The sequence below is a fragment of the Aplidium turbinatum genome, chromosome 8 (assembly GCF_918807975.1).
Source record: "Aplidium turbinatum chromosome 8, kaAplTurb1.1, whole genome shotgun sequence".
Classification (NCBI taxonomy): domain Eukaryota; kingdom Metazoa; phylum Chordata; class Ascidiacea; order Aplousobranchia; family Polyclinidae; genus Aplidium; species Aplidium turbinatum.
The window spans coordinates 7,138,134-7,164,322 of NC_137479.1; the positions used below are offsets into that span (position 1 = coordinate 7,138,134).

Here is a 26,189-nt window from a genome sequence, read left to right on the forward strand (position 1 = left end):
AGTTTAGTATGAAGTATTGTGTGCAATTCCACGCAAGTAGGCTAATCACAAATTTCATCATCTTGAAAGTCTTGACGCCAGGTTCGGACGACTCTAGTTAGTCTTTCTGCACTGTCCTTGTAGTTCTTCTTTGGAGGGAGTCCTGCCTGGCCACTGACATACTGTTCAATGCAAACCTCATTTAGGTTTTGCTCTCGTTTGATTGCAGATATGAACTTCCAAATATCTGGATGATTTGCAGATACCTGGAACATGAACCCTCTGTGCCATCCTTCAATGCTATTATTAGTTTTGGGAAGGCCACTGAGGACGCCATCATAGCAGTTCCACATTTGAATTGCAAACATTGGAGGACGGCGCCCTTGACGACGATCTGGGCGCCCAACCCAAGTGTCTTCAAAGTAGTCAATTACTGGCTGAGCAACATCTGGTAATACATTCCCATCGTTTTTCTCCAAATGCACTGGCACAAATGGAAGAACCAGCCACGGTGAGTTGAAAGTGGGTACTCTCTGCTTACTGCATTGACCATGGCCATCTCAAAGTCAGTCATGATTGTCTCTGGAACAGCAACAGCAGGTAACAACTCCATGAATGTATGTCCCTCTCCTTTTGTCCCCCAGCAGGGCATACACCAGAGGCACTGAAGTGTTTTCCATCAGTCCGTGTATTGTGTAAAGCTGTTCAAACAGTCAGCATACCAACAGCATACCATACCAGCATACAAACAGTGCTGGCAGGTGCCGTCAGCATACCAGTGCTTTGAACGGGCAAGGAGCTGCAGATTTCTTTCAGTGGCACAATTATGTGTTTACGCACAATTAGCACATCTCTAGCATATAGGCTACCCTAATTGATTGTTCGTAAACAATTGTAACTGTTTTTTTAAAAAAAAGCTGTAGCCTAACTTTTATGAACATTTGTTTACGAACAATTAGTATTACGGTCAATTGCATGCCCGAAGAATTGCTTTATGAAGAATTGCTTTTACGAAGAATTACTTACGAACAATTGTTTTACGAAAAACTGTTTACGAAGAAAACGTCGGACACCCTTTTAAACTACGGTATGGAACTACATTTGTTCTCTCCACCGCTTAGCTTAAAATAATAATATTTTTAATCAAATGCGTCTACAGTTTTTCGAAGTTTTCATGAGAAGATTGTCGCAGGTAAATTTAAAGAAGTTAATTTCCATTTTGACATAAAACCATTTGCTCGCCATTGCCAACGAGGTCACATAAGTCTTTGAACTGGGCTGCAAAGCAACTGGGTTGAGCTTGGGCAATTTAGAATCAACTTAGCTGTGAGTCTACTACTTTTACTAAATGTTTGAAATTCTTTGGCATAGTTGATATTTTTGGTATTAGATTACTTTAAAAACCATAAACAAGTGCACAACAAATCCATTGCAGGAATTTTTAAAGTGTCAATTTGTAACCAATAGACGCCTCGGGCCATCCTATCTCTTAACAATGCATCGTCGCAAGATGAAATAATAATAAAACTTTGAGAAATAATAAACACTTCAAACCATGTATTGGTTTTTAATTCAAATCAAAATTCTGAAAGATTTTCGCTGAAAAGTTGAGTAGGTTCCTTCTGTATTCCATCAAAAGTCAAAATTGAAAGTAAGTCGGAAAGCTACGCAAACGGAATTTGAAAAAACGCACGTGGAAAGTCAACTACATAAAAGTAACATGACCAAAATAAACTACGCAACAATTGGAGTATATATGATACTTTACAAACATAAAAATTAAGTGTTTAGTTTAAATTAACAAACGTTATAGTTTATAGTATCTATCAAATACAATCGACGATTAGTTGTTGTGTTGACATAGCTTTTCTTGATATTGGTTTTTGTAGTCTACACAGACAGCAAATCAACCGTTTTTTTACATTGATTCAACGTTTGCAGACTTGATTTACTGTCTGGGTAGGCATAAACTAGCTTGGCACTTTCATTTGCATCACTGAAACTTAAGCAACTGTATTACATCTTTTGATTTAGGGTAGGCTACTCAGTTTTAGTTGAGGCTCTCGGTGTTATCTTGATTTAAGTTTTAACATTGAGGTACATTAAAGGAAGCTTCTTATGACGTTTGTGTGATGTTGAGAAAAGGTTATTAGACATTCTTGCCTGGACGTCAGTGTTTGACACAAAAACAACACTTTATCAGGAAAGAATGATACGATTATGATACCAAGTCCTTGAAATCGCATTTTCGCTTATCCAAACACATGGCCAAAACTAAACTGCATATTCATCAGCAGTGCCTGGACATGTTAGTGGCCTCTTTTACATTGATTCAACGTCTACAAATTTTGAAATGGTTGAATCAATCTAAAAATGGCTGATTTGATAGCTGGGTAACCGACCATATGCATTGAGTCAATTGTGAAACAGCTTAGAATATTTCCAAGCACCGAAGAGTTTTTCGAACCATCCGCGGTTTTGCCACGGCAATCAGACGCTGTAAATATCCTACGCAAACGTTTGAAAAGCATGTTTGACATATCTCTCTCTACAGTATTTCAACCAAGCACAGTAAAAATTAACAATAAAACAAGTTTAAACTTTGGCTTGTGATTGTTGTGAATGATGTTTGCGCTTTCGTTTACTGATCTGGACTGGCTAGTGAAGCTGGTATGTCTTTTCGTTCTTTCAACGCAAGATAACGGGATGGAAAAGAACTACTGTCGCTAGCCTGATAGTTTTCATGGTTTTGTTGTGGCAAACTCTTCGAGATTTTCTGAGTTTGGTTTAGTATTGAAGTGGAAGTTTGTTGTTGAAACATCACAACGTAAAAATTATAGCAAGTTTCTGTTAAACTGTTAGTTTATTTTAATGTAACACGTAGGCAGCAAAATTTGCAACATTGTTATATATCAATAAAACGTCTTGCTAAAAATGTTGTGTTTTTATGCAAAGTAGATGCTTTCTAGAGTTAAAAACAAAGTTTTTTTGCCAAACTTTTAAAGTCGTCATATTCTGTCAACGTAAAAGCTGTGTCAACCAGAACAGCTCGTAGTATCTTCTATGTATTGGCTATTGACAAAGCATGGGCGTATCCATTATATCCAGAAAAAAAATCCGTCGTTTTTACATTGTTTGACGTCTGCAGACGTTGAATCAATGTAAAAATGATGGATTTTGCTGTATGGGTAAAAACTAAAAATGTACAAATATCAAACTATGGTTGCGGTGTTAAGAAAAAAGTACGGCAGTGAACCTAAAGTTTAGCTTCATTGAAGACTTTGAAAGCCAGTAACGTACTTTCAGACTCTCGTCCGGAATAACTTTAGGAACTCGGATTTTTTTCCTTGGGGCCTGAAAATGAAGCAAACACCAATTTTTTGGAATCCTGTTGTTTTTTTGTTTTTTTTTTAGGTTTGGAGAGCCGAAGCCTCCGGGCCTCTCACTTGTATCGAGAATAACAACGCCTCTGTTTAAAGCATGTCAGTAAACTATTTAAGGATTGAGTGGGTGGAAGCCTGGAAGGTCGCTCGAAGCTGCAGGTTTTTCATTTGACTTTCTTCAGGAGCTTTCGTCAGAATAAAATAAACCTAAATGTGGTGAAGTATTTATAGTAGAAGAAAAACGAAATGTAAATTTGGTTGATCAGAATAATTCAAAATTAACGAAGTTTTAAGGCATAAACGAACTCTTTTTGGCAGCTATAGATGTGCTGCCAGTTGTTTAGAGAGAGTGCTTGATCAAGAATGTTGTAAGTTTTATTTGCATAATTTGAGGAACCTCACGTTTGACGTGAACAGAAATTTGATCAAAGTTCAGAAACAAAATGGGTTTGTTTTCATGTAAAATATTATAAAAAAAATAAATATTTAGGCTGTGATAAAACAAGTTATAAGCAAACAAAGACGTCATTTTTTGATTAATCTTATGTAAAACATTTTAAGTGCTTCTGCGCAAAATCCTGATAAAAAATGTGACACTATTTCAAGAACTGAAAGATCAAATGTCAACAGTTATACCGGAGATAGAGCAGCAGAATCATCAATGTGTGTTTGTGAGCTGTACTTTCGTCTTCACTCTTTTCACACAAAACAGTTGTAGCTAAGATGTATATTACCAGAAGAAAACATTTAAGTAAGCTAAAAACAGGATTCAACAAAACAAACATTTTCGGCTTTGCATAGAACCCTCATCAGAATATCGAAGGAACAGATCACGTGAAGTGTGACAGACAAGCAAAAGAGCGCGAAATAAGTTATTCTAAAAACATACTGTATAACAAAAAGACGAGCTCAGGGCGCAGGCGTCCTATAATTGCTTCTTCACCGGAGCATCTTAATGCTACAGAAGATACGCAGAGCCCCCGGTTTTCGTTTGAAACTCATCCCTGCTTTGAGATATTATGACCTTTACTTTTTGCAGTGATCACAGGGTGTAAAAGGACTAGGTTTTAAATATTTAATTAAATCATGGCTTTTTTGAAGAAGCTCAGCTGCATAGGAGGAAACGAAGAACCAAAGCCAGGTGAGTGCAACGTTGTGTTCTCTGATTCAAATTTGATGCTGCAACCTAAGATATATTATTGTTTTTATAGCTCATGCTCGGCAATGTAGACACAGAGACAAGCGCAAATGCATTTCAACGAGCTTATAGCAGTATGTTGCTTAATTGTGCTAAGCTTTTGTGTTAACTTCACTCTTTACAAGTGTAGGTATAAACGACGTTTTGTGTTAACTTTGGATCAGTTCTTCTCAGTCTGAGACCTCCAAACTTTTGGTGGCCGTCTAATGTGGTACGGAGGTCTGCATATTTATTGGTTAGAAAAAGCACTAACGTAAACATATTACCTGGTAAGTTTGCAAGTTTTTCACTCACGGTTGATATTTAAAATTTAAATAGGCCTAATAAAACTTGGGAAACATTCCTCAAGAATCTAGATTGTCTTGTCAGAGTTAGGCGAGTTTCTTTCCTTTCCAATTTCATTAAATATTGGGATACGTGTATATCAAAAACTATGTAAGCAACGAAATGAAGAAAAGACTTGAGGCTGCTAATATGTGGTTTCTCAGAAGAATGCTGAGGATTTTATAAACTGAAAAGAAAAGTAGCTTAATGACGAAGTTCTGGAATTGGCAAAAACAGAAAAGAGATTAATAACAACAGTATAAAGGAGCCAGATGAAACTTGTAAGTCATATTCACAGACATGGCGATCATCATCGTACCATCATCACAGATCATCATCATACCGAAACCACTCCAAAATTGCGCGGTCTTTTTCATGTCAATCTTTCTTCACTAGTGCAAGGGGCTCTGCCTTTCACCACCCTTGAGTAATGGGAATAACACGGTCTAGACCAGTAGATTTTAAATTGAGGGCGTAAATACTTTCTTAAGGGGGCGCGAAGATGGTAGGCTGATGCGCTAATATGCTATTGAATTGTACAAGTAACAAATCGTGAAAAAATGTTGGTAACACTTTAATGTGTCACGATTATTGATTGTAAAGTGATTTAGTTTTGATATAATTCCCAGCGTTATTATCTGTGAAAGTGGCTTTTCTGGACTTACTGTACAAGTGTGTATAATACAGTATACAAGGTCGGAACAAACTTACCTGTGAACCTGTCAGCATGCTATATGTGCTATATGCATTGTCTTCAACTAAGCCATGAATTACTGCTGACTTCGAAAAAGCAGCTACACCTCTCATTAATGTGAGGAAAAATAGACTGTGGTCCACTAAATTTTTTGATTTATGTATTACAGTAAATAGAAAATGGAATTTGTTTTAAAATCCAAAATATGTTAAATTTATGAAGTTTGACATAGGTTTATAACTAAAACGAGAAAAGGGGGACACAAAGCTTTACAAGTGTCGACAAGGGGAGGGGGGCAGCTTATAAAGTTTAAGAATCCCTGGTCTAAACTTTAGTCTAGAGTCTAGATGTTGGGGTATGTGCCTAGCAGCCATTGTTGTTAGGGTCATCCAGTTTGCGCAGCCGATAGGCTGCACCTTGCGAGATAGATGACGCAGTGGGTGGTGGCCCAACCAGCAAAACATTCTATTCTTTATATTGTTTTAATAACGTTTGGCGACGTTACAACGATGGGAAAAGGTAGGCTACTTTGTGCTGGTTGGATTTGTGAATACGTGAGCAAAACAATTCGTCGTCAGAGGTTTTGTTTTCTATGAGCGTTACTTTTGAATTTCTTGCAGTTTGATGCATTGTAACTTGTAAGCGACAAGAAGTGCGGAAAGGTTTGCGCGCAATCGTAGTGGCAATAAGTTCTGAAGCAAACCGTCACAGCTCAATGGCAACAGAAGTATCATTTGGTGAACTGTAAATTTTTGCAAAATTGTAACATCAATAAGAAAGCGATACAAAGGAAAACTCAAAATTATCACACACACTCTGCCAGTGCATGCGTTGAATGAATGAATAAGAATAAGCGCATGAATTATTTCGCTCAACAGAAATACCATCATCACCCTCCAATATCGGATTGTTCCCCACCAACGGGGTGGCCGCTTTTTTCAAGTAGGGGTTATCTTTACCACCCTGTTTCCATTTATTCTGTCTATTGTATCATCAAATAATATAAAAAAGTGATTGCTATCAAACCACATTAACAATTTATTAGTCTACGGTTCAATATACTTCACTGTCGATTGTTGACTATTTCCTTATTTTCGCAATGATTTCTATGATAACAGACACTTTTTTCTTACTCCAGTTTACATTATTTCCTTGCTCTAATAAGCAGCAAGTTGTTACATTCAAGGGTAGCACATAGGGAGTGACAAGTTTTTATCATCCAATGATGGAAAATTGGGGGTGGCAAAATTTTAACATCAAAGGATGGTAAATAATCAATAGATTTGATTGTTTGATAAAAAAGAGTCAAAAGCTATTTCTATGCTGACGATGGCCATTCTCTATTTTAGCTTATGAATGCAGGTAAAGTAAAGAAAAAACACTTGTTAGCTACCAGCCTATCCACTGAAAGCTAAAGGACTTATTTTATCTTTCACATAAAGGGGGTGATTTCACAGCGCAGTAACGAAACGGTTCCAAAAGACCGATTGATCTTATTTTAGCTAATTGATCCTATTTCAGATCAGTAGCCTAATATGGATAGATGGATGGTTATTTATTTTGTTTGGATGCGAAACGTACATAAAACAAAAACGTACAGTGTGCATCCAATGAATGTGAAAGACCGTAGCCCTAAAAAGGAGTAGGAGGTCTTCGAGTCTGCACTCCCTCATTCAAACAGTTACACGAAAGCAAGTATTGCGTTTTTAAATAGCAAATTGATACAATAAAGAAGAAGGAAGGAAGAACAGGAAAAAAACAAATGCAAATACGGACGCAAGAAATGCAAAAAATAAAAATAATAATGATATTGGACATAAAGTCAGGTAGTGAATGTCGCTTCAATAGCTCTTGATTCTTGAAGAAGTATTTTTTGCAAGTTTTACTGAACAATTTGTAGCCTTTTTTCATGTGTTTTTTTTATATTTTGGAGTAAATGATCCAATATCTTGATTTCCATGCATTTAAAATTTTTTGGAATAATTGGGTATTTGCCTGCTGAATATAAAGCGAATTGGAGCTTGAGCGTCGGGTGTTATACGAATATGTAGAATGATAAATGTGTGAAAAAAAGTTTTGAAGTTTTCCGGTAGTTTGTTATTATAAAATTTGATCATAATTTCGCTCATTTCTAGTTTATAAGTGGACTTTACATTTAGTACACCATTATCTTGATTCTTGATAAAGTGGCAGTAATTTCGTTTTCATTTCAAATACTCCTGTAACAATTTTAATTTTCTTATTTTGTATGACTTGGATTCTATTCAAGTTAGGCTACTTTGTGGGTGCGCATCCCCAGTTGATAAATCCATATTGTAGGTGTGAGTGTACAATGCTGTAATGAACATCTATGAGAACTTTTCTAGAAATAAATTGTCTAAGTTTACTCAGTAGCCTACGCCTGAAAAAGAGGATAGTTTGTTTCGAAAGGTGATCAATGTGCTTATTCCAGTTGAGTTTGTCATTTGTTGGGAGTCCTAAATAGCGCGTGTGGTCAATTTGGTTAATTATTGTGCCATTTCATTTAATTTGCAAACCGGAAAGTTTAGTTTTTTTATTGCTAAAGAGTATGTTGGTTTAAAGCAGGGATCACCAAACTTTTTTCTCTGAGAGCCGGGTTGTTGCCTAGATTAACAGCTGCGGGCCGGTTGTAAATTGCGAAAAGATATAGGCTACAACCATTTAGAATCTCCATTGACTTGAATTGAGCACAATAAATAACAAAGTCAGCGGTGGAATAGTAAAGATGTGATGAAAATCGAAAGGTTGCTGGAAAAACTATTCCCTGCTGTGATACACTGCAGGGCATCGTGCTCTTGAAAAAACATTACATCTTTCCAAATTTGGCCTAGGCTGTCCCCATTTGTGGTGGCTGAATGATAAAAACAGAACACCAACATGTAGGCTGCCTGGTGGAAAAATGTACAAATTTAACATAAAACAACGAACTATAAGAACGCACAATTTTAACAAAGAAGTCTCTACTACACAAAAAGGCAAAGCCAAAGACGGTTGCTAATGCCAAGGGATGCACATGTACAGAATTGTAGTGCAGCTGTAATTTCCGCAGCACGTAGCGGGCCAGATGAAATCAGGTCGCGGGCCGGTTGCGGCCCGCGGGCCGTAGTTTGGTGACCCCTTGGTTAAAGAAAACATCTTGACAGATATTTCAACAAGCTAGCCTATAGGCCCAGAATGCAAAAAGTTTATTTACTGATGTTTTCAAGAATATATTGTCAGCAAAATCGCTTGGTGATAGTTAACTCATACCAGCTAATGAAAAATTTCCCAGGAGATGTGATTAAAATTAATTTTAGCGAAAATTGCCCATTTTATGTTTTTTGTAGACTACCAGTATTGCGCTACTCCAAAACAAAAATTCGTTATTAAACTTTTCATCAATTCTTTCTATGATTTAACTGATGGCAGTATCACACTAAATCAGAAAAATCAGTTTTATTAATAGAGCTTCCGACACACAAGTGTAGCATTTTCGGTATAAACATATTCAAATAGAATGAATCATTATTATTATTAGTATGGTTTATTCTATTTGAATAAGACTATACTTTAAGAAGCTACATTTGTGTGGTAAAAGCTCTATAAATAAAACTGATTTTTCTGATTTAGTGTTATAGGCTACTGTCTACTTTTTTAGCAGCACTACACTGGCTGTTTTTTGTTTATCAAGCTGCGAGTATAAACCAATCAATCCAAACGAGTCTTGTCAAACAAAACATCTCGAGAAAGTTAAACTCGACCAAACACTTCTGTGGCCTTTTGCCGTCGTCAAGGAACTGAACCTGATACAGACCTCTTTGAATGACCACAGATTACCGTGGCGCATTGTGAAGAGATAATAGTTATGTCGTATTGTAGGCCATTGTTCTCTCCGACCAAGTTACTTTACAATTCGTACAATCGTGGCTCGTGATTAAATCACAGTTCAATTTTATCAGCTGATGTAATCTCAGGTGTAAAAGTGAAGATGAAAGGAAAGGCTACAGCAAACAAGCTTGTTGTATTTCAATAGCCGACCGGATCTATAAAAGGTCAAGCAACTGTTTGTTGCAAAGTAAAGTGTTTGAAAAGTATTGTGAAAATTAGGTAGACATTGCAACAGGGCGCTTAAATCCGTGTTTGAATTGCGGTCTACGATGAGGGTTAAGCCATTTTGGCTATGTGGCATATGAAACTAACTGCAATAACAAAGTTTTATACTATAGCAAGACTGCTTCAATACCCCATATTGTAGAAAATAGCCATGTAAAAATGTCTACACCAGAGTCAACAAAGAAACTACCGGTACTACATGGCCCGGTTTGAAGCTAGTTAAGGTATAGCCTACTTTACTTCTATGGACGGGGAAGCCTTCACTTTGACGTAGCCTACTTGCATCATTGAGTCATAGTGTTTTTGATATCAAGACAATGTGCTCAACGAATAATAATTTTTGTGGGCAAAGGATATTAAGATGATATCAGAACAAATATAGCTGTCTGTACGTTTTTCTTTTAGCTTACATTGATTAGTAGCGCAATAATGTCTTCTAGCAAAGGTGATAGCAGTGGCCTTGCAGAGCTTGTCAAAAATGTTGTTTCAACATGCTGCTCCCATCGTTCAACAAAAGGTAATCAAAATAAGAGAATAAAATGTTGCAAGGTTGCACTTTGGGGTCAGCGGTGTCGTGCCTCTACTACAGTACGGTACTACTCCTATCATAACTGTAACATATTACAAAGGCACTTTTACAACCCACCAGGTGATGATCTTGTTATTAGGCTAATATAGGCTATGTTTGTTACTTAGTCTCTTCACTCAAGCGTTACGTTTACAACTCCTCGAAGGGCAGGTAGTTCTTATGTCAATGGAATTCTATTGGTTTAGCAACCGGGGCTTAATAAACAAAGCAAATTTTTGAAACCCTTTTGCAAACAAAAATTTGATTTGTCTCTGCATTTTAGTCACCTAACTTTCGTTTTTTTAGTTGAAGGCCTGAATTTGAAGACTGTGGACTGTGATTGGCTGAAAAATGAAAACGAAAAAGCTCATCATACCAACGAATATGCAACGTCTACCCTCGTTCTTCGAAGAGGTCAAACTTTCAAGACAAAGATGAAGTTTCAAAGAAAATTTCACCGAACAGCAGATAAAGTGATACTGGAACTAAATCTTGGTAGGTTTGCGTTTTGCATGGAGCATTTTCACTGAGTGAGTTCAACAAAGTAAAACATGCAGCTAACTGGCAAAATAAATTGGAGCCGCAAACTTGTATGAATAGTGTACCATGTCCCTTTGCTGCCACCAGCTGTCTATTGTGTTGCTGGTCACAGCGGTAAACCATAATCTCTTCGTGGGAAAATTGTAACATAAGATTCCCGCATCCGTTCGTCTGTATGTAATGACCGAAAGAAACACTCTTTTGAAACCGTCTATTCAAAATTGTATTTCTGTAAAAATAGCCACCTGGCTGTCGAAATTGGGATGCAACACCGTACACCACTAAAACTTGTCACTACAACAAACTACTTAAATAAAAGACGGAAATTTTGTCCAGCTTATTCAAGCAATAAGCAAAACAGTTAAATATGCGACCAACTTCCAAGTAACAATTTTAAGAATGACTAGAATAATTTGCAATATCTCAAACTCACGTAAACAGTTAATGTGACGCAATAATGAAAAGCATTATCAAGCAATTCAAACAGGTGTTCAAAGGTGATGATGCAATGTTTCATCAGGTCTTACGAACGATGGTGCAATATTGGCTCATTTTTTAGGAAAAATTCCATGACGTAATACGCTAAGATTCAGTAGACCTGAACGGTTTTATATGACGTTTGATTTGGTGAATAATTGTCTGGAACAGTTGCATCTACTGTACATGCAGTTTTTGCAAATTGTTGCAGGCTATATATATAGGCCTACTGTACTTATTAGTCACTATCATGGTCACTATGCTCGCAGCCGCAAAAGGAGATGATTAATATCATTATTACTATTATTGTGGTAATGAGAGGTGTAATCTATTTTGTTTATATTAAAGATCTAAAAATTAGTACGGTACAGTTACGGTACAGTACAGTACGGTAAGCTAAAAGATCTGACAGAAAAAGGGTCGAATGGTGCTGCTACTTACAAAACCTGGTTTTACAAACTACTTATAATTGCAGGTTCCAACCCACAGTTGATGAACCAAACCAAAATCAGATGCCCCTTGGTGAATGAACTAAACTCGGAAAAATGGGGGTTGAAGTTAATTGATGAAGATGTGAATAATTTCATAGTTACATTTGAAGTCAATATTCCACCCACAGCTTTGATCGGGAAGTAAGATTTTTATAGTCGTATTGTTCAGTTCAGTTGTTTTTATTTCTGACCATCACAGCAAAAACAATACACGTTAACATAGCAAAGGTCGAGAAAAAGGTAGTAGCGACAAAACGTGTACGTTAAAATGTGCTTGTGACCGAAGTAAGTTAGTTGAAGGATTTGGCACGGTTGCAACACCTTCAGAAAAATTTAAGATAGAAAGGGAAATATAAGAAGATGTTTCAAACAAACAAAAAAACAACAGCCCATATAATTTAGCTGATATTTTCAAGAATTGTATAAATAAACATTTGCTAGCATAAACATAAGATTGATTTATCAATGTTGGCTGTCCGTGAAGTAGTATACATACATACCTGGTAGGTTCCTGCTTATCACGAGCAGACTCGAAACTCCACCACCAACTAAAGTGTATATTTTTCATTTCACAACAGTTGCAAGTAAGGCTGTAAGATAGAAAGAACTGGCAAGTCTGTATTAAAGCTCTATTTGAGCAAACAAATCAAATTTCATGGACCTATTGCGTTTTTTGAATTAACCTTTTCCTTAACAACAACTAGGGCTTGATTCAAGTGAGTAATTGCTTTCAAGTACAGTAGAATTCGCCTATAACGGCACCTCTAGAGGATTTGCAAAAACTGACGTTATAGCCGAATTGACGTTATAGACGAACTACCGCAAACTATTCTACAACTGTCTTTTGATTAAAGAAAGAGGTGTATAATCCAATCAGGGTTACTGTGTACCAACAAACAGACAAAAGGCACGCAGAAAATACAGTAAACAAAGAAATTGTTTTAAAAAAATAACCTACAGCGAAAGGTACAAGAAATTTGCGCAATACAGCTCGTTACATACAATAGTAAAAAAGTTCATTGTTTATTAACAAAAAAGGCATTGATCTTGAGCTGTTTCGGTTTTGACACGGATTTGACACAGCTGTAGAGCTGCTTTTTACACTTGATAGTTTTTCACGCGGAAAAAAAGTTAATTAGTTTATACAGTACTGCACGTACATTGTACAACTGTTGCTTTGAGTTGTTTAAAGGTCAGCTGTAGAGCTGCTTTTTACACGTGATAGTTTTTCACGCGGAAAAAAGTTAATTTAGTTAAAGTCCCTGCTGAGAGCGACGTAGCGAAATATAGGGCAGACATTTTGCAAGCAGCAGCGCTAACTGGATTAAAAGACTGACCGTTCGTGGTGAAGGTGATGGCAGTGACGTTATAAGCGAACAAAAGACGTCTGGGGACCAATAAAGGGTGCTGTTACATGCGAATTGACGTTATAGGCGATGCTGTTGTAGCCGAACTACAATTTATGTAAAAGACAGGAATTTTGCCGGGACCGAGCGAAATGTGACGTAATAGGCGAATTGACGTTATAAACGAAGCCGTTATAGGCGAATTCTACTGTAGAAATTTAAAAAAAAAAACAGATATATAAACTTGTTCACATTTAAGTGAACAAGTTTTTACAACAAAGAACTGAGAAAACAATTTCAATCTCTTTGCTGCCGAGTGTTGCACGAACGTTTTTCAATTTTTTTGTGTGGAATATTCATTTAAGTACTAGTAAGATAGTAAAAATATGTTATTTTTATCTGTTTTTTTTTTTAAATGGCAAATGTCCGTATTGCCCCTCCTTCCACCACGTTACGTTGTTCAACGTTTTGTTTTTGTCGCTTCTTTTTCTAGACCACTGCTAGGTTTGACAAGTATTGTTTTCGCTTAAATGATCACAAATAAAACCTAACTGGCCTGACCACCACACTTTTTTACACTAAAACGTAGGTGCGTCAAGGGCAGCTTTGACAAATTTAGAATGTTTTATGTGTCAAATAGCTACCACGTCACCGCATTTACAACTTGCCAATCGCTGCTTTTATGTTCCACATTAAAAAATATTTCTTGAATAGCGCGCAGATGGTCGTTGGGAAAACGTAAATTAATTTTATTTCAAGTTCGATGACATGATATTGTTTGTTTGCAAGGAAGAAACTATAACTTAAGAAAACCCATAGTTAGTCAATTGACAATTAAAATTTATAGTTCTTCTTGCATTTGAGGCCGCCGTAGATCACGTTGTGACATTCAGGCGCAGCAACCAATGGATTGTGTGTTCATCAAGCGTTGTGAGGTCCACATATCTGTCCTGGGGTGATATACAGGACAATGGTAGATAATGTGGTGTGCAGTCTGGGAAACTTATAGTTGATAACCTAGTTATTGTATATCACATCCAAAATTCCACATGTCGCAACAGCTTGCCACCAGTGGAAACCTCACTTGTTGATTTAAGAACACAATCAATGCAGGTGCACAACCTTGTACCGCTATTCCGTAAACAAGCAGGCCTAGTGTTGACACAAACTACCAAGGCATTTTTGTATTCAAGTATAATTACTGTACAATAACACATCTGTTACAAGGTACCTGCTCTTAGGTTTTCGATCAAACTTTTGTTGTTCAGTTGATTTGTCGCAAGCTGAATGTAGAGAGTTGAGTTGTTTACGCTTATATAATGCTTTATTTCAGATACAAAACATTTGTAGAATTTGTCAGCAACCTTGAATCTGGGGAGATAGCGAAATCACGTGATCCCGAACCCGGCGTGATCATCCTCTTCAACCCGTGGTCAAAAGGTGCTGTACTTTGCTAATGCTTCAATACTTCTGTCAAGATAACATATTAAAATGAGGGACATTGACACATTTTTGATGAGCTGCATGTAATTTCATACCCCAGCTATGAAAATCTGTCTTTTCTACATTCTTTTAGCGTCTGCAGAAGACGGGTTTTGCTTGCTGTGAATAAGGTTACGCGCAAGTTCGTGTGTGCTAGAGTAGAAGCAATAATGCTCTTAAATAGTTGGTTGATCTGGGCGAAAGTGAGGCAAGTCCAGTTACGTGTGCCGCGTTATTGGATGGTGGAATGAGTACAGAGAACTACGTATGGTGATACTTTTAAATAGAATTAAACTTCTTTGCTCAAATCTTTGCAAAACTGGCAGATGCTCTAAAGTTATACAGCCTCCTGAATCAGAGACTCGTTGTATAATTCTTTAGTTAATTTACTACAACACACCAAAACATCGATTCTGTTGTTTTAATTTTCTAGATGATGCTGTGTACATGGATGGAGCAGATGAGGTAGAGGAATATTGTTTGAGTGATGTGGGCCTGGTATACAGAGGGTCGTCGAAGTGGATCTCTCCGAAGAAATGGAACTTTGGCCAGGTTGGGTTAAAATTAATTATATGGAAATAAATTCTTTTTACCTTCAGTAACCTTAACTTCCTTACAGCAGTTTATCTCTCACTATATTAGGAGGAAGCAGAGTCTTCGAACGTCATTTCTTTTGGGTTAAATATTTCTTAAACATGCTATGAAGGATGGACTTTTAAGTACACTATTATACCATTCCCACAATTTAATTTGTGAATGTTCGAATTCCTAATAATAATACAGAGATTACATAAAATTTTCAGTCAGCACCATTTCAAAAGCTCTGTAATATACACAGTACAATTTTGTCAATTTAATTCAAAAATTCGAAAATTGTTTGAGTGAAAAGACTATAGTCCCTTCAAACGTGTGCTGCAAGGTGTAGTAACTAAGTAATCGGCTAGTAGCTAATTCCTAGCATTGATGTGGTAGTTGCAGATGCTGTTAAAAAGCTTTCCTTTCAGCTGCCAGCATTTGGATTGGTTTGGTTGGTTTTGAATCTTTATCCTCATACTGACAAAGCCTTGATAGGTTATTCCTGGTAGTTTTGCATGCTTGTAGAGGCTCTTGACACAGGGCCAGTTACCGAGACTGACAGAGTGAAATTACCGATTGTTGAAGTGTTGTTGCCTGGGAATTATTCCATCCATTAAATGCCACTGAATGGAGAGCAGCAGTCCTTAGAATGCGTTGCTCAAGCGTACACCCCGAGAGTCGAACCAGCGCCGCTTGATCTTGAATCTCCTTCGTTCAAGAAGTCACGCGGTAACCAACTGAGCCATCTGGGCGGACAGCTTTGTAAATCACGGAATTATTGCGCTAACTAGTGTTGTTTTATGTTAATAGTTATTTTTTTAATTTTATTTAAAATAAAACTCCGTTTTTTCGTTCAGTTTGAAGAAAACATCTTGGAATGCTGCCTATCTCTTCTGGACAAGGACAAACGGGTGAAAGGAAAACCCAACAAATGGGTTCAAAAGCGGGGTGATCCAGTCTGGATTTCCAGAATCATCTCAGCAATGGTTTGTTACTTTGCTAATATTTTCAAGCATTTTATATTATATAAAACATGTTTGAAAACATTAGCAAAGTGGCCATATGGTTGGCCTATGGTCGATACAAAGAAATCTAATCAGTCGAACTGTCGCTCGTATGAGCAATTGCAGATGCTGTTAAAAAGCTTTCCTTTCAGCTGCCAGCATTTGGATTGGTTTGGTTGGTTTTGAATCTTTATCCTCATACTGACAAAGCCTTGATAGGTTATTCCTGGTAGTTTTGCATGCTTGTAGAGGCTCATATGAGCAAAGGTTTGTTACTTTGCTAATATTTTCAAGCATTTTATATTATATAAAACATGTTTGAAAACATTAGCAAAGTGGCCATATGGTTGGCCTGTGGTCGATATAAAGAAATCTAATCAGTCGAACTGTCGCTCGTATGAGCAATTGCAGATGCTGTTAAAAAGCTTTCCTTTCAGCTGCCAGCATTTGGATTGGTTTGGTTGGTTTTGAATCTTTATCCTCATACTGACAAAGCCTTGATAGGTTATTCCTGGTAGTATGAGCAAGCACTGACAATGAACCTAATTTTTAAGCTTAAATTTACATGGCCGAGACTTTCTGACTAAAGCTGATTCAATTTTTTTTCTGTTAATGTTATTAAATTTTATTCCTTTTCTGTTCGTTTTATTTAATGTTTACAAATACTCTGTTGGTGAAGATTTGAATTTCATATCAGCCATCAATTAAGTGATAAATCATTTCCAGTGTTTTATCATAGATTAACTCTCAAGACGATGATGGGGTTTTGAGCGGCAACTGGTCAGGGGATTACACGGGAGGAGTATCCCCAACTAAATGGAACGGCAGCGTCGAGATTCTTCGGCAATATTACGAAACTGGAAAGCCTGTCTGCTTTGGTCAATGCTGGGTGTTTTCGGGTGTGGTTACGACTGTCCTCAGATGTTTAGGTGATGCAAAGTTACATCTTATTGCAACGAATAATTTTTAATCTTTTCCTGAATAGAAAGCGGCTTTTGATCGAAATTCTCGCATGCCTGTGAATTGTAACAGTGCGGTACCTCAGACAGAACTTTTTCACAATCATTCAACGTCTATAAACGTTAAATTAATGTGAAAAAAGTTATTTACTGAATGAGGTAGGTCTCTTAGGCCAATGCACTTTTCTATTCATTTATGTAGGTAGGAAGAGGTAGACCTCTTACTAAAGTTTATAAGGGTTACTGATAGCTGCCTGTGCAGCCTAATGGCAGCTGACACTCAAAAAGCTGTCTGTTTTATTCCAAATGAATACCCTTTGCTCAGCCACTAAGGCTGGCCATTAACATTGTAACAATATATTTAAATTAAAAATGCCAGCGATAAAAAGAAATAGAAAAGTTGCTACAGACCACTGGTCGACCAACTGCAGACTAGGCTTTAAAGCAAAGTGGAGTGAGTGAGTGAAAGAGAATTAGATGGGAACGAAAAAAGATGGTCTCAAAACTGCCATTCGGATATTCCATTGCTTTGCACCGGTCCCATGAACTAAACACGATACGAACGTAGATAGCGACACAAGCTCCATTCTGTCTTTTTCAAGCTTAAGTTCTTGGAGAGGCTGTAGAAGTAAGTTGGTTTAAAGCTAACAAGGCCAGCTTTCATTGTTTAACATGAAACAGAACCGCAACGGTTCATTTGGCAGCAATGAGTTACTTCGCCCAAGTTAGACTCATTCCAAGCAAACCAGGTCTCTACAACATTGATTCAACGTCTGCAAACGTTGAATGGATGAATAAATCGTTTGTAAACGTCTACAAACGTTGAAACATTATGAAAAAGTTCTTGCTGGTTGAAATTGTGAAAAACCTCATTTGTTTCAGGCATTCCTACAAGAAGCGTCACAAACTTTGCGTCGGCCCATGACACTGAAGGCTCAATGACAATAGACAATTACGTGGACGAAAGCGGCGATGAAGTGGAGTTAGGAGGGGACAGTGTTTGGTAGGAACGATATCTTCATGTTCAAACAACGTGTGATTTTAATCTCGTTTTAAAACTCCAGAAGGTTTCCTGCTAAATAAACGTCGTTTTGTTATGTTGGATCTACATATGGCTCTCATAACTTGTGTGGAAAAACGGCTATTTGTTTTTAATGCAAACTTTCTCCTGCCATGAAGTATATTGCACACTGCACTGGAAACTAAAGAAATGAATTGCAAGCAATAAGCATCGTGATAGCTGATCTTGGTCTTGTTCGTTTGTCCGCCTATGTAAAACGAACCTATTGTTCACTTTTGATCCTGTTTTGTCGTTAAACAAACGTTTTATGTGCGATGGAACACAATGCGTAATTGCTTCTCTAGTTATGCGGTCGGATATGTTTGCTGTAGGCCACGTCATACCTGCAATTCCTCACATTTGTCACAGAAGCATTTGTATCATGTACAGGTCGTTAAACAAAAGGTATTGCCATTTTATTACCTTAACTTTGCTAACAAAGCCGGGGTAAACATTGAATGTGTAAAATAGTCTGACATATCAGCCTACAAAGCTTTGCTTCTCAATAAAAACTTTAATCTTGTGACTCCAGGAACTTTCACGTTTGGAATGAGTGCTGGATGAAGAGGAAAGATCTTCCTTCAGGATACGATGGATGGCAAGCCGTAGACGCCACTCCTCAGGAGATCAGTCTTGGTCTCTTTCAGACTGGGCCTGCCCCTCTCACTGCCATTAAGAACGGTGCGAAATATAACTTTACCCATTTTTGTATGCGACAACTATAGTTACTTAGGCGGATGGCGCGGAATTACTGTGACACCACGAAGACCTTTCAAGTGGCAACTCCACAAAGATTTGCCAGAGAAAAGATGCTACTGAAAGATGATCCCTGGCCACATTGTCGATACAAATAATTTATTTTGACGCAAACTGTACCAATAGAAATGTCCCACGTTTTGTATTCAATTGCCTGTTATATTTTCTCTATTGATTACGCCCATATCTTCCACCGAAACCATTCTAAACAGACGCAACGTTTTACAGGCGAAGTCTACATCGGATTTGAAACTGGTTTCGTGTTCGCTGAAGTCAACGCTGACAGAGTGAATTGGATTGTGAAGCAGACTGATGATGGGTCTTATGCAATAACAGGTTTGTGTTCCCTCATTGACTGCCACGTTGGACGAAGTTTAACTACAATGATTTTACAAAAGATACACTTCCTTTACACAAGGATGGCTAATTCTAACCCATCTAGCAAATTAATGCCTTTTTACATTGATTCAACGTCTGTAGACGATGGTATCTGTAAACGTTGAATCAATGTGGTATGGTTTTTAATCAATGCTGAAAGCGGTTTCGGCAATTCTATTCTAACTCATATTTTTCAATAAGTAGGCTACAGTAGGAGTATTAAATTGCGCAAAACCGTTTCTTGTCGGTGTTTTACAAAACAAATGTTTCTTGAACAATCAGTGCGAACTGCTTCATTGTTTGCGTTACTGCTATTTTAAGAAACTTTGTTGAATCAGTTTCGACCGTGTTTAAAGATTTTAAATTATTTTTATATTGAAGCAGCCTACATTTTGTGTTATTTATGGTGGTGGAATTTGCAATGTTGAAAGAGAGAAAAACTGCTGGTTTAATTTTAATCTTTGCAATTTACAATTTGATGTGAAGTATATTTGTTATTATATTTTTCTCACCATCGTTAATTGCTTTTGCAGACGTAGGATCAAGATCGCTAAAATCTGTTGGAAAATTCATCAGTACGAAAGCAGTCGGGCGTGACGAGAGGTTAGACGTCACCAATCTATACAAATACACAGAAGACAGCATCGAAGAAAGACAGGCTTTTAAGAAAGCTTATGCGTTCGGAAGTACCCCTGAGTACCAGAAGGGATTCTTGGAAGTTGAAGAAGAAGGGAAAGGAATTACTCTCGGTGAGAATGACTCTCAGTTTACTTTCAGTTGCATTTATATTGTTTATTGTTTTTGTAATGATATGAGGGTAATTTGAATGCAAACAATCCAACCTGTAGAGAGGCGTTTACATCATTTCGTGGTTAGCTTGAACAAGCCCGCTTGCTTTTGGTGGGATTCGAACCAACGTGTTTGGAGAGAGCGTTAGACACTTTCCCGCTTACAAAGCGTTGTGTCATGTCTCATTGGGTGCAGACGTGGTGCAGATAATTGAAAATATCGTTATCTTAGCATAATCTGAAAAAAATAGCGTTTGAAAATGAATAAGAACAGTAGGTATGTGGCCACGGGGGGCTTGAAAGAGGAATCGCTACCCCAATGTTTTATTTAAGACACTGTAGGCCTACATTTGAAAGGATAGACGTAATTAGGCAAAAGTAGACTAGCCTATAAATGACTTTCCTTCGCACAAAGTATTTTAGTTGCAGTTAATTTCTTCTTTAACAAAAGGGTTTGTTTAAATAGTAGAGTTTGACATATTTTATCTTTTATCGCATATTTAGATTTCACGACAACACCTTCTAAAAACCTTCGCAATGGAGATGGGTTTACTGTGATCATCCAAGCGAAAAATGACACTCCCAACAATGTGACTGTCGACATATCAGCTGTATTGCATTCCACTCTTTATACTGGGAAGAAGAAGAACTTCATTAAAAGACAAAGATACTCAGCAATTCCGCTGGAAGGCAACTCCAGTAAGTTATCATCGGTTGCTGTTCAACGCTCTGAAATGGTATTATACCTTGTTGGTGCCCTACATTTGCATTAAAAGATCTTTTGAGTCGAATTACAATCTTTTGCATAACAAGTTTGCGCCATTTTTTCTCGTTTAGGCTTAGACAAATTCTGAAAAGAGTGTATTTTGAAAGCACTAGACACTGTTGATTGGTTCTTATTAGTTCTGCGTCTAATCACAAACAGTTCACAATCCACAGTTTTATAATTATTAACGTAGCCTATTCTAAAACCAGACAGGACAGAGGGCACCCACCGTTACCACCTAGCTCCTTTGTCGCTAACTTCATTAATGTAGTAAATGTACTCTGGACAAAACACCTTCTTATTGTATTGAACACTCCAGCTTACATACATAGACATTTTCGTACTTTTTCAACTATACATTTTAAATGTATTTACATTTGAAAATAGTCTTAATGTTTAGTGCAGTCGTCTAAAATGTGACAGAAAATAAACCAAAGTGAACTTTTATGATGGACGGCATTGCTGCATCTCAGGCGTCACAGTGACATGCTTTTGTGTTATCTCGGTATACCCGATTGGCAAGCTCTATGTGAGAACAATAAACTGGTAATATAATAGATTTTTATCGTATTTTTCTACAGCTGTTACTCGAGAGTTTGCGGTCTTGCACAGCGACTATAGCTCCAGACTGGTAGACCTTAACTCCATGAGAATGCACGCTGTTGCCAAAGTGCAAGAGACTGGAAAACTATTCTCTGATCAGTTCGAATTCAGACTTGACAACAAGGACGTGATCACTATTAAGGTGACATATAGCTGTGCGAGTTCTTCATGTCTTTCTTGGTGGTAATAGTGCAAAAGATTTGTGGATTTTCGAAGGCTTGTTATACTTTCCTTTTGAGTTGACTCGAATGAAGAAGTGGTTTTGGACAAATACTAGATCTGTTGATTTTCTGTAAAAAAATGAGTTGCGCCAAGAATAGTGTAAAACCGTATGCATGTTTACTCTCTCATTAGTGTAAGTAAGTAGTAAAACAGTAAACTTATCATATCTAATTATAAAATTATATTCAATGTTTTAGGTTGACGACAAACTTAAAGTGGGCACAGAGTATGATGTCGTCATCGACTTCACCAATCCGCTTCCGACACGCTTGACTGGCGTAACATTTACACTTGAAGGTCCAGGCTTAAGTGATCCTGCGATCAAGAAATGGAAGTAAGTCGCGATTTGTCAACATTGATGACGTCACAATAAATGCATTCTGAAAAGTTAAACCAACGTGGGATGGCAAAAAGATAAACTCTTAAACCTACAGTCGTTTTAAAATAACTTGGAAAAAGTCAATAGTTGTTCATATTTAGACTTTCAAAAAACTGTCGTAAGGCATTTAGCTTTAGCTATTTACCTAGAAGGCTATCTTAAATTTAGGCATCCAATGCTAATGTTCATGACAAGCACTAAACTTGGTAACAGAACGAATTTTGCATCGTTCCCAGGAAACGTAGATTTTGACTGCCACTGTTCTAAATCTGACCCTATTTCCCACTCCCAAGTCTTTGCGTAGAACTCGTATGACTGTTTCTTCCTTTTTCATTGTCGTATTGGATTCCAAGCATTGACTTCCTTTTGTATAAAAAGTTTCCAATATTCTCGGTCTTTTGCTGTGTGTATTAAGTGTATGTTGGTGTGGGCTTTGTTGGTTTAAGTAAGTTAAGCTTTGTCTGCCTTGGACACGTTTTCCTTCAATTTTTCCTGTGAGAGAGAGAGAAAGATGTTCTAACTTTTCTTTTCGCAGCACATGCCCTAAAAATTGAAGTTGTTTTTCTTTGATACTTTTTAGTAGATTCTCTGTTTGCTTTTCTTGATTTAAAACACTTTGGTTGTTTCCTTCTGGCAGTCCAGGAAACCCTCTGCATTTTTCGGAATGCCTACATTTCAAATCAGTTTATTCTTTTAGTCATTCTTTTGTTGATTGTCCAAGTTTCTGAATTATATTGAAATACAGTAATGGATAAATGTAACACGTTAATACTCTGTATCTAGTTGAGAAAGATATGTATTTTTCATAATATTGATTTCATTTGCTGAAAATCAGCTTTTGTGTGAGCAATACGTAGATTAAACTCCTTATCATCTTTTGCGTCCCAGTTTATTGTGGTATCGGAAAATATCGGAAAAGTTTGGAAAATATCGGAAAGTTTCTACTTGCTTTATAAGTTTATTTATTTCATTCATTTTAATTTGACAGATTGGAATTTCACTTTCTTTTTTCTTTGTGATTACCATCGTTTCCGTTTTCTTTTCATTCATTTCCATTCCAAATTCTTTACTTCTTTAGTTTACTGTTTAACAATTTTTGCAGTTTTGCTTCCGAATCAGCTACTAAGACAGTGTGGTCTGCTTACCTCGGGTCGTTAAAGTTAGTTCCCCCAACATTTACACCGACTTCACTTTCAAAACATCGGAGGATGATCTCACTATACAATGAAAAAATTTCCAACTCATTATGTTTACATTTTTTCGTATGCTTGATTTCCTTACTCCGTCCACTTAATCTAAATTTTCGTCTTTGATTTGCTGTCTGGTTAGTGGTTAATATTTTAGTGGTTAATACTTTGTAAAATGTTCAGTCGTGGCATTGTCGCTGGAGGTACTGCTCAAGTCAAGATTCCGATTCGACCGAAAAAGGCGGGAAAGCGATCGATTCTAGTTGATGTAGATACAAGACAAGTAAAGGACCTGAAGCACTTTTTAGACGTCGAAGTCATTCAATGATTTGCTTTGTGTCTTCATTGTATTTCGGATCAAGAAACACATATTGCTTCGACCGTTTGCAATACCCCTCACACTTAAATACTCTCAGACATGCAGCTTTATACTTCAAATAGCTGTGACTAATTTTACAAAAATACCAACTTGTTTGCAAAATAATCTTGGGTGGAACTATTACCTAGTTAGTAGTTGTTTATTATAACTTACAGTATTTCAATTATAACTTTCATAAAATATACGGTATAAATATTACATCTTTCATATGCTTTTTCGATTTTTACTATAGCCCTATTGTTTATAAAAAGAAGATTTTTTACCTTTGCACTTGCGAAACTCTTTCTTGACCAAAGATTTAAAACTAATTTTGCATATTGATTGAGGCAACCGGAAAAAGTATTGACAAGTCTGAAAATTAACTGTTGATGATTTACTTTTGCCCGTAATATTATGCCAGTAGCCTCCACATTTAGTCAATTAGAGTCTTCGCAATGAATCTATTTTGGGTTAAACGACATTCTACTCAAAAAAAGCAAGACAGGGAAATTTTGCCCCAACCAACATGTTAAAATATTTTATTTTACACCCAGATAGCCTACTTTGGGCAGCATTGTGAAAACTCTCAAACAGCGCTGATGGAATTTCTATAGTTTTTACAACAAAGTCAACATTTCTTCAATACGCTGACGTCATATGCCTCAGGATTATTGCGACGTGGATATAAGCTGGTCGCTATTTCGTCACGTATTGTTAAAAAATGGTTCTGACATTTTGCTATTTTACCAATTGCCTTAAATGTTGATTGTTACAATTTGAATTTTATTCTATTCTTGACTATTTATCAATCGCAGCTTATCGTTAATCGCATTTTATAGAAACGTTTTTCTTTACTAATAGTCAGTGTGTTTTTATGACTTGCTTATGTAACAATGTGCTTGAACCTTTACTAATCGCACACGTTAAAAATATATATTTTTATCAATGAAGTGTCTTCCCGCTGACAGCTGAGAATGTGAAGTACCGTCCATAAGCCGAGTTTGCAAATAAGCCGACCAGCTGTGTCGTAGAATCCGCCCCTTTAGTTCAGTGGTTAGGCGCTCGACTCAAGATCAAGCGGCGCTGGTTCGGCTCTCGGAGTGTTCGCTTGAGCAATGCATTTCAGGACTGCTCTCCATTCAGCGGCACCTGGTGGATGGAATAATTTTCCGGCAACAACATTTCAACATTCGAAACTTCACTCTGCAAATCTCAATAACCGGCCCTCTACAAGTATGCGAAACGACCAGAAATAACCTATCAGACGCTTTGTCAGTCCGAGGATTAAGAATTTAAGCCAGAAGCAGCTATTGCAAAAATCGTATCCTACCGCTAAATGGAATCAAACTTGTTTGAACCGTTCAGTTGAGGGTATATTCTTTACCACTTTTAATTTGACAAGAATTTCGACGATGTTATCCGCATTATCTGGTGGTAAGAACCCTGGTACGACGCTCGAAAGGGCGCTAGTTCAACACCGCTCAAGAGCAAGCGACTGTGTCTTTGGAAGGACACTTAAAAAGACAAGCCTAAAGGTGGACACGACGATTAGCTTCGTTGCCTTCTTGTCCATGTCATCTAAATCGTCAACCACCGGGCGGCAGGGGCGGATCTACCGGGTGGGCCTGATTGGTACAGGCCCACCCAGATTGACAGTGGGCCCACCCAAAACCAGATTCATGAAAAAAAAACATATTAAGGTCTATCACTAGAACAACCAAAATTGCTCAAACTGACAGAAGAACTGATGGTAAATCATGAGATAACTAACTGGGACGTGGTTGCTTCTCGTGAACGCAAGCTGCCTTCAAAGTTTCACAAATCTGTTGTCACCACGCTGGGAAAAACGTCGGCTGTCAAGAGCAATGAGGATTTAAGGGCGCTGTGGAGCCGTATGCCTATTCTTGACAGGCAAATAACGGAGTTAAACTGCCGCTTTATGGACGACACGTATGGATTAATCAGGAACCTCTGGGATTAATGAGAGCAACGGCCTCTTTCGCACCTGGATCTGCCACTTTTGGCGAAAAAACATTCTACTGTAAATGGTCCGTGTGCACTGTATGGCATTGAGATCGCAGATGCTGAACATGCTGTATTCATTCAACACATTAGACGGAAAAGGGATCGTGAAATCTTTCCTACATAAATGGAAGTTGAACCATAGGCATAAGAAGCCGAGCAACGATATCAAGTTTAACGTATTAAAATTTATTATATTTACAGAAACACAAAACTACGCAACAAATTAAATATCGAACGTTTTTGACATCATAAGATGTCCTCTTCAGGAATATCATAGGCTATACAATTTAACTACATCTGAATAAAATACAATGGTTATTATAACTATATACAGGAAAAACAAAAACTGCATAGTACTTCTGACTACCTCAAATTCAACGATATAGGCTCCACGAGAATCAAAGTTAACTGCATCAAAAGGTGTTGAACAGATCACATGATATGGTAGAAAGGCAAGGTGCGAAACAACTAATTTTAAAATACAGAGAGCAAGAAAGATGAGCCGCAAGCACACAATTGTCTGTTCAAAGGTG

General features: G+C 37.3%; 1 protein-coding gene across 3 annotated transcripts; it reads left to right on the forward strand.

Moving 5' to 3' along the window:
- The first annotated feature begins 4,402 nt into the window (after positions 1-4,402).
- On the forward strand, positions 4,403-24,581 carry LOC145775330 (protein-glutamine gamma-glutamyltransferase K-like). Of its 3 annotated transcripts, none has more exons than XM_082586606.1 (15): positions 4,403-4,503; positions 10,566-10,754; positions 11,752-11,908; positions 14,447-14,553; positions 15,029-15,147; positions 16,029-16,157; positions 16,915-17,104; positions 18,017-18,137; positions 18,727-18,875; positions 19,179-19,286; positions 19,862-20,077; positions 20,621-20,815; positions 21,464-21,627; positions 21,905-22,041; positions 23,457-24,581. In XM_082586606.1, the coding sequence occupies exons 1-15, from the start codon at positions 4,449-4,451 to the stop codon at positions 23,599-23,601; spliced, it is 2,181 nt and encodes a 726-aa protein (XP_082442732.1). In that variant the 5' UTR covers positions 4,403-4,448; the 3' UTR covers positions 23,602-24,581. The 3 variants fall into 3 exon arrangements, with proteins under 3 accessions (XP_082442732.1, XP_082442733.1, XP_082442731.1); XM_082586607.1 differs by lacking the exon at positions 4,403-4,503 and adding an exon at positions 9,515-9,630; XM_082586605.1 differs by lacking the exon at positions 4,403-4,503 and adding an exon at positions 10,065-10,208.
- Positions 24,582-26,189: the final 1,608 nt, after the last annotated feature.

What these genes read in the sequence shown, in the direction of transcription:
- LOC145775330 (XM_082586605.1), top strand. Translation starts at nt 10,121, where the DNA reads ATGTCTTCTAGCAAAGGTGATAGCAGTGGCCTTGCAGAGCTTGTCAAA. An exon ending in CTCCCATCGTTCAACAAAAG is followed by an intron (nt 10,209 to 10,565) that starts GTAATCAAAATA and finishes TCGTTTTTTTAG; the next exon opens with TTGAAGGCCTGAATTTGAAG. An exon ending in CTTCAACCCGTGGTCAAAAG is followed by an intron (nt 14,554 to 15,028) that starts GTGCTGTACTTT and finishes TTAATTTTCTAG; the next exon opens with ATGATGCTGTGTACATGGAT.